The sequence below is a fragment of the Punica granatum genome, chromosome 4 (genome assembly GCF_007655135.1).
Source record: "Punica granatum isolate Tunisia-2019 chromosome 4, ASM765513v2, whole genome shotgun sequence".
NCBI classification, from domain to species: domain Eukaryota; kingdom Viridiplantae; phylum Streptophyta; class Magnoliopsida; order Myrtales; family Lythraceae; genus Punica; species Punica granatum.
Window position 1 is genome coordinate 29,590,050 of NC_045130.1, and position 8,636 is coordinate 29,598,685.

The window sequence follows — 8,636 nt, forward strand, 5'->3', positions numbered from 1 at the left end:
TCTTGCAAGCTTTCCTCAGCTTCTCTTTTTTTCCGAGCTTGGTTTTCTTCAAAAGCCTTTCAGCATCGGCGCAGGTGTCCTGGAATCGTACTTGTTCGATGTCTGCCACTCCGGCCATCATACTCCCTTGCATTACTAAGAGATACAACATGTAGTCTGACAAGATCTTGCTGAATTCACGGTGATCATTACTCCTGTTGAGGTTTCCTTCACTCTTTTTATGGATATGATAGCAGATATCTGTCGCAATGTGCCATAGTAAGATGCTCTGGTCATACTCGACCAATTCGATGTCCGGTTTTAATGCAGACACTTCATCTTCTAGCCTTTTATTGGGAGCTGTGTCTCCTCTGCCTTCCCGTATCTTCTTTGCTGCTTGCAGATCATATGCAAGGGAGGACTTTGTCTTGAGCTGTTCGACTATAAGGCCCCATAATTTCTGTGAGCCCCAGCTCATGCAATATCCATCCGAATAGCTTCTTGAAGAACTGAGATAGGCTCGACTGACAACAGAAAAATGTGTGACCAGACAATCTGAGTAAAGCCATTAGAATTCTGACTATATCGGATGGAAAAGAGAGGATTGTCATGATGACTTTGCTGCAAAGGTCTGTTGGCTTGGGAATTCTCTGCTGGCGTTCATTCAGGCAGAACTCGAGGAGACTGAAGGCGCAGATGGATTCCGACCATCGGCGGAGCAGTATTGGGGTAGCCAACACATTGTAATCTAACAATCTCGGGACAGGACCGAGGAGCCAATCGAGTTTAACAGGAAGGCTCGACTTTTTCATGGACTTCATCAAAGCAGCAGTCCAGTCAGAGAGGACAAACATAATCAGGGCAGTTATATCAAGTGCAATGGCCCCGCCCATTAAAGTGTAGGCGACGGTAACATCTAATGGATAGAAACCATGTTTGTTTTCCGCTTGGATGAAGAGACCAAGGCAAGCTACCACACAACAGAAGCACAAGACATAGACAGCTGCTCCTGCCTGAAACACGAGCCCGACAACGCACCGGAACAAGACAGTGTTGTCCTCGAGGGCCGAAAGCCGAAAGCGGTAATCGTATCATGCCTGCCAAGGTGCACCAGGAGGAAAGGCGCCCACAGCACAAGAAGATCACCGGTGATATCATCATTAGCATCCACCTGTCTGCTGAAAATGAGGCCAACAGCGAATACAGCGGCCAAGTCGGCCAGCAAATAAAGCCGACCAAACCAGAGAATTTATGACGAGATTTCTGGTCCTCTTCCGGAAGGGAGTCAAGAGGATGAGGAAGGCCTGGAGTGAGAGGCTTAAGATGACGACCTCCGGCAAGTTCCACGCATCCCATAACTCCCTCAACTTTGATGGGATGGAATCAAACGCCATGTCCACAGTTTAGTCTTGCGCTGCGGTATGGGATGTTACCCCATGTTATCGTTAAGGGGAACAGAAGAATACAAGAGGTCAACATTCTTTTTCGGTGAACAAAGTTCATTGCTGGGGCTAAAGAATGACTTGCGGGCTGACTTGACGCGGACATACATATGAATTAAATCACATCTGCACCGTCCACGAGAGTTTAGCATTGGTGCACACTTTCGCCTCTTAAATAAGAAGTTTAATTTTCGATATTCATTGCGGGACTACACTTTGCACCTTTATTAATCACGGGCCTCCCTTATGACAAAAAAAAAAGATTACCTTGTGCACCACCGGTAGAAATGGTATGAACACAGAAAGCTTTTAGATTTTTTCGTATGAGAGAGGCCCTAAAATAATGGAATGCAAAATTTAGTATTTAATAAAGAGGTATAAATAATTTCACAATAAGAATCGAAATTGTAATCTCTTTAGTTAAAGATGTGCGCTGTTGCGTTAACATCATGTATCTCTTTTTTTTTTTTGTTACAAAAAGTTTTACATTTAAAACAAGAAAAAGTTGAGTATCAACAAATTTCAAATTTCGCCCGCCCCGAATTTAAAATGTTATGCCAGTCGTATCCTGCAACTATTGCCTATCATAAAAAAGTTCATCAGCTCATCATATCTCCATGCGCATAATTTGAACGGCAGATTGACTGTTTCGATGGTTGACCCGGAATAGTACTCGGTGATATAACCATTGCCCAAGGCTGCAAATCTGAGAAAATAAACGTTAAATGCGGCCAACATGGTCAAGGTTTTCCCAAAAGAAAAAAGAGTGGGATGACTCTTGAAAGCAGATCTGTTCCTGGGCAGCTATAAGAGGTCATTCCAACTTTTTTGGTACCATATCTTCAGCACTTAATTATTATAATTACACAGTACATCTCTTGAAAATTGGTGCCAAATTTTCATAGATGAAAATTATTATAAGAAAATGTTTGAAAAAATACGATTAGTTAACTGCTTATCTCCTTTCAAATATAAAGTCTTCTCTCTTTACTCGAATTAACTTTTCCTTCAAAGGGACACAAAGCGCCTTAAAATAGGTGTTTTCTATGTCAGACGGTACATACGGAACATTCTCATCGGAAATTCTTGTGTCCCATGTCTCTCAAATCGCTCGCATTTTTGGTCTGTTGCAGAAAACTTAGAACAAGATTCTTTGGTTTTGTAAACATCTGCACATGCTCAAGGGATCGGTTTCTTTAGTGCAAGACGTAGTCGGTCATTGGCTTCCTTGTATTCTAGATGTGTATTCGCAGAGTCCCGATTGCACACTATTGGTGTGGGTAAATAAAGCTTTAAGGAATGTGGTCACATGCCTCGAAATCATTTCTCTTGTTTGCTCGCTTTCGTTAGCTCAGAGATTCGCACTAACAATCTTAAGGTTTTACTGTTCTTTTGGCGGAAATGGCGTTCACATCACATAGGAAGATGGATATTGACTTCATCTAGTTGGAGCATTTTGACGGAGGCAACTTTCCCAGATGGCAGAAAGAAGATGCATTTTTTGATTGCAATGTGAAAAGTCGCCTATGTTCTCAAACACCCCCACGGCCCCGAGGAAACGGAGGATGAGCTCTTGGAGCAGATCCGTGTACGTTAAAAATGCAAAAAACGATGAATATATTTGCAGAGATCACATCCTAAACGGCATAGCAAATTCCTTGTTCGATTTTACCAGCATGTGCCCACCTCAAAAGAGCTCGGGAATAAATTGGAGGCTATATGCATGGAAGAGGACGCAACCTGACAGGTTAGACCCAGAGCCTTTTCAGCTTTATTAAAGTTGTCGAATGAGGCTGAGTATTTATGGGGTCCCGTATCAGTAAAAGAGCTTTTGAAGAGATAAAAGAATTGCTTTCAAATCTACCTGTTCTTGCCCCGCCACAATGTGATCGGCCGATCCTATATTTGTCGGCCTCAGAAATATCTCTGGGATACTTACTAGCCCAAAATAATAGTTTTGGCTAAGAGCAGGTTGTCTATTATCTCAGTCGCTTAACAGAACGAAAATCTGTCGTCCTATGAACATCTGTGAGTACGGTCAAGGGATCGATTTCGTCAGCACAAGATACAGTCGTTCATTGCTTCTTTGTATCCTGATTGCGCACTATTGGTGAGGCCAATGCCTTCTTCTCTTTCTCAGATCGTTTAGATTTTTTTTTTTAACTCTAAAATCCTAAAAGCCAGTAAAACAGGTGGGGATAAGGTTGAAGAAAAAAAGGGTTATGAACCTTAGGGAAATAGATCTCAAATAATACGAAATTTTCAATACTTACCTCAACAAATAAGATTAACTTCATTAAAAATAAGCACTTACTTCATTTAGCACGTTCAAAAAAAACCCCGTCAAAAGTTTCATCAGTAAATGAATAAGCAACAACGACACTAGCTATCAGGAACAAACAGGAAATGATGATTTAGGTCCTCTTTTTAAACGAGTTCCAAAGTTCGAGTAACAAATTGAAGCATTCGTCCTAGTTTCACTGATTTGCTCCATCATTTACTTTAGTCATGCAAAGCGAGAGGATGAGACCTGGAGGAAAGACCATGACAAACGCAAGTTGTGTGTCTGGTCGTCTGAATGTATGCGAGACCTAAAATTTTCATATTTAAATAGCATACGTATATATATACATATTTATACATTCTTTTATATATATATATATATAAATCATACACATGGTTGCTGAAGAGGAAAAAAAAAAAGAGTGATGGTAAGGGCCCACGTGGCCTCAATTTCCCCTGACCCATTCCACCGCCTCATTCATTTCATTTCTTTTGTTCTTTCTTCCTCATTTTCCATTCATTTTTTTTCTCTCTTTCTTCTTTCTTTTCCTCTGTTTTGGCGGAGAAAAAACCGAAGAAAGGAAACAGAGAGGGGGGGAGAGAGAGAGAGACGTTGAGAGATCGAGATGGGCACCGAGCAAGAGAGGAGGACAGAGGGAGGTTCGGATCAAAAGAAAGGAAACGGAGAGGGCGAGACTGTGATGGAAGCTCGGATGGAAGCTCGGATGGAAGCTCGAAGCAGAGAGGGAGAACTGCTATGAGAGATGAGAAAGGGTTCAAGAAAGATGGGAGCAAGGCCTGATAGCTAGTTGACTCAGGTGTGAGGAACTAGGGGAACCCAATTTAGTTGTGGGTATCTTTAGGTACGTGAATTTCCTATGTCAAATTCTTTCTGTTGTTTGAATTTTTATTGCATACTTCAATTGGTAAGTTAAGAGTTATGATTAGTTGGGTTATTAGGTTGAAGGAATTTTAGGAGAGAGCTCAATCTAGTTGTTTTAAGATATAGGAATTTGAGAAAGCAACGAGTGAAGGAAACGTTGCAAGCTAAATAGAGGGAAGAAATATTTATAATGGCAGTTAGTTATCATTAGGTCAGTTTACATGAGAAAAAACTGATAGGAAAGTATTTCTTCAGAGCTGTTTTAGTAGCACTGTTAAGCCTTGGATGATTATTATTATTATTATCATTATTTCAGCCTAGGTAAATTTATAGTATTTAGGTGCATTATGTTACGAAATGAGGCTGGTTATCTTGTGAAGAAGAATGTGGCTGCTACTGTGTATAAATTTTAGTTGTATGAGCGATACTTGAAAATATTCGATTGCATATGCCTTACTGTCCATTGGGGTCTAAATGATTATATTTTATTTTTAAGGTCAATTTGGAATATGGCTTGTCATGGGAATGGTAATGATGATATATAACTCGTTCGGTCATGCTTGAAATCGATTGGGATGGAGGAGATTGATATTATGCATTTTGAAGGCCAATTCGATGAACTATATATTAATTTGGGAATCATCGGTGAGTGCTATATACCATTGTGGAATGATGTATATAAGTTATAAATATATGTATGTATATATATATATATATTTATTAAAAGAATCGTGAAGATGATTTAATTAATCGGAATTGGAAGCCGAACAACATTCGGAGATATTGCATCTTGTGATATAATTTGTTTGCAGGAATGTGTGTGATTTTAAGAGGCAAGTGATGAATTCAAGAGCTTTATCTTGGAAATAAGCGTATGGAGTGGATGAATTGAATTATATGTAGATAAGGGTAAGTCCTAGTGATATTATTGTTTATAGCCATGAGACGATCACTGATCCGACGGGATATAAACAGGGACGCTTAAATCGCTGATCCGGCGAGATATAAAAAGGGACGCCTAGACCGCTGATCCAGCGAGATACAAAAAAGGACGCTTAGACTGCTGATTCGGCGGGATACAAAAAGGGACGCCTAGACCGCTGATCCGGCGGAATACAAAAAGGGACGCCTAAACTGTTGATTCGACGGGATATAAAATGGACGCCTAGACTCCTACTGTCGGAGGATAACAGGCGGCCCTTGCTTATGAGAAATCAAATAAGGAGTTTGTGGATATGAATACGGGGTCACGGTACGTCGAAACTCTATCGCGAGGATTGTTACCCTATGGCTACTATTATTTGTTGCTTTAGAATGATTGTTTGAGTTATGTGATATTGAATTGGCTGATAAGAGAAATGCTAAATACTAGAAAGTAGGTGTATATATATATATATCATTAAAAATTTTGAAGTAAATGATATGACTGTAATTGTTGATGTGAATGCACAAACAAGTTGATATTTCTTTTTATTGTGGAATGTAATACTCACTGAGATACAGCTCACCCCTGTATATATATATATTTTTTTCGGATGAGCTATGAGCTAGACTAGCCGCACATAATAACTTTTTGGATAACGGGGATCAGCGCAGAGAATTTTTGTAGTTAGTCCCACTCATAATATAAATAGTAAGTTCTTGTAGAATTTTATGATCATGTTACAACCTGAAACTTTTGTTTAGTTGGTTTAGAGATGTAGTTGAAAAGAAAATACTATGTTGAGATGTATATATTTATTAGAACCTGCTGGATTGGTCATATGTTTTTGGAAGATGTGGGAAGCAGGTTTTATATAAATAGTTTTTGTGATATCGGATATTGAGAAAATATAGGGGAAATTTTGCTGAATTTTCGGGTCGTGACAATGCACCACCTCCCCTGCCTGTCGCAGCAGCACTTTGTCCTCGTGGTGTGGGATGTACATGAGGTTTGGGGAGTTCACGCGTTGCAAGTAAGCAGGTTGTGGAAACAACTCTGCCAATTCTCTCCATTCCATCTGAAGATCAGTCAAGAACTTCAGGCATAATATCTTCACCGGCCATGCACCACCTTGAGCCTTGCCGAGATTCTGCAGATTCCCTCCTTCGACACAGAGCTTCTTTCTGGGTATAAGTTCGCCTTTAATCCACAGTGGCACAGTAGTTCCAGGAAAGCCCCGCAGCTCCAGTTTATCTAAGTTATTATGTGCGGCATGATCTTGAAGTACCATGGTTTGAGTAGATGAGCCTCCCCAGCCACTGCTAACAACAAAAGTTCTTGCTCCTTGTGCGGGCCTTTTCTGCTTCGGTCCCGCCGGCACCATGTCTTGGTGTGCCCCTCTTTGCTCGGCTTTTCTGAGGACTTGCTCAGCTTATTATCTTGATTGGTTAGCTCTAGCCTCCCTCTCCATTCTATTGATAGTTTCTGAAGCAGTTCAAAACCTCCTAGAGCGTGCACCTCGTCTGAGCTGGGGAATTCCCTTCCCCCGTATATACTAATGCTTAGTTTCCGAAGCTTCTTCACTGTTCTCAAATCTGCCAGAGTGCACGAACCTGCAGTTTCCGAGGCCCCGACAATAAAGCCCTTAAGAACCTCGAGGTGCCTGAGCTGATGAAGACTTTTCGGGATGCATTTCAGCCAGCAACACTCAAAAGACATCCAAGTGCACCAGAGTCTCCAGCAAGCCTATGTCACGGGGAAGTACCTGCAAGTGGGTGCAGTCCCTGAGATCCAAAATCCTCAGAGATTTGAGCCCGCATACGGAATTGGGCAGCTCCGTAATGCCACTGATACCTTGAAGACTGAAAAACCTGAGATGTTTCAGATTCTCCAGTGTATTCAAGCCTTTTCACTGAGAGAACCGAGCCACCTGCCTAGGCATAATACACGCAGATACTTCAGCTTAGAGAACCACATTGGGGGGAAATCAGGGGACGGGTCGTTCACATCGAATATGGTTCTCAGTTTTTCCTGATATGAGTTTCTCTTGTGCATTAACTCCCTTCGTGAATCTCGTATGTCAGTTCTCACAAGACATGCTCTGTGAGACCATGAGAAGTCAGCCATGGGAGTCCCCGAGGAACCGAAACTGAAGAATCCCTCCCTTTGTGCAAGGATGACCACCATGAGATGCACCAGAGGATTCACTTTGAAGCCGACCACTTTACGCTTCCTGATGACCAGATTGATAAATCCCTGTGTCATAAACTTCTTCAAAACATCATCAGCATTAATCCTCTCTATGAAATCTTCCCCCATCCACCAATGGGCTGGGAGCCTCTTCACAACTGCATTCGCAGGGAATGCGGCAAAACAGAGTAGATACATCCTGTACTCAATCTCAAGTTTATCATATCCTTACCATCCCACAAATTCACGGACAGCATCCTGGAGGACGGGGCTGGCGTCAACCTTGTCCTTCTCCTCCGACCCATTTGGCAGATCAAGCAGGTTGTACAAGCCAAATTAGGTGATATCGAGCGCCTTATCTAGAAAGTGAGCATCTCTGAAGTGCATTTTAGGCAGGGAAGGTGCCTGGAGAGTCAAATATGACACCATCTGCCCAAATAACTGGAACTTGTGCACATCTTCCCCAGCATGGGAGCTACTGATGCTGCCAAGAATCTCCTTCATGCCACTATCCACGTCGTCCTCCAAACCCTTGAGCTTACCGAACATGTCCTTATGGTGACTGAGGTCCTGCTGTAACTGCTTCACCTTTTCGTACAGCTCATCGTTGCCACTCTTGGTCTCTTTGACAACTTTGGAGGCCGATTCCAGTAAACAGGCGACATCTAGTTCTTTGCCACTGTAACATTCCCCGATTACCTGGATGAGATTGGAGATAGGATAGTGTGTGGCAGGATTTCTGTATTGAGCTTGATGAATTGGTGATGATCTTGCACTCTCTACCGGTGAGTTAATGGAACCATCTATCTCGAGTGCCTGCATCAGTGAGTTAACGGAGTCATCTATCTTGAGTGCCAGCGTCTCCACCTTCGGCTTCATGCTGTCCTTATTCTCCTCGAGTATCAATTCCTCTACTCTCTCTCTCTCTCTCTGAGCA

At 42.0% G+C, this 8,636-nt stretch overlaps 1 protein-coding gene and 1 long non-coding RNA gene across 2 annotated transcripts; one reads left to right on the top strand and one right to left on the bottom strand.

Moving 5' to 3' along the window:
- Nucleotides 1-4,268: 4,268 nt before the first annotated feature.
- On the top strand, nt 4,269-6,094 carry LOC116205880. The gene is made up of 3 exons (XR_004156597.1): nt 4,269-4,567; nt 5,084-5,232; nt 5,400-6,094. It is a non-coding gene; the product is annotated as an uncharacterized LOC116205880 (long non-coding RNA).
- Nucleotides 6,095-6,763: 669 nt separating this feature from the next.
- Nucleotides 6,764-8,004, bottom strand: LOC116204305. The gene is made up of 4 exons (XM_031536397.1): nt 7,932-8,004; nt 7,467-7,857; nt 7,275-7,380; nt 6,764-7,177 (listed from the first exon to the last, which is right to left on the bottom strand). Exons 1-4 carry the CDS (start codon nt 8,002-8,004, stop codon nt 6,764-6,766), a joined length of 984 nt encoding a protein of 327 aa, XP_031392257.1.
- Nucleotides 8,005-8,636: the final 632 nt, after the last annotated feature.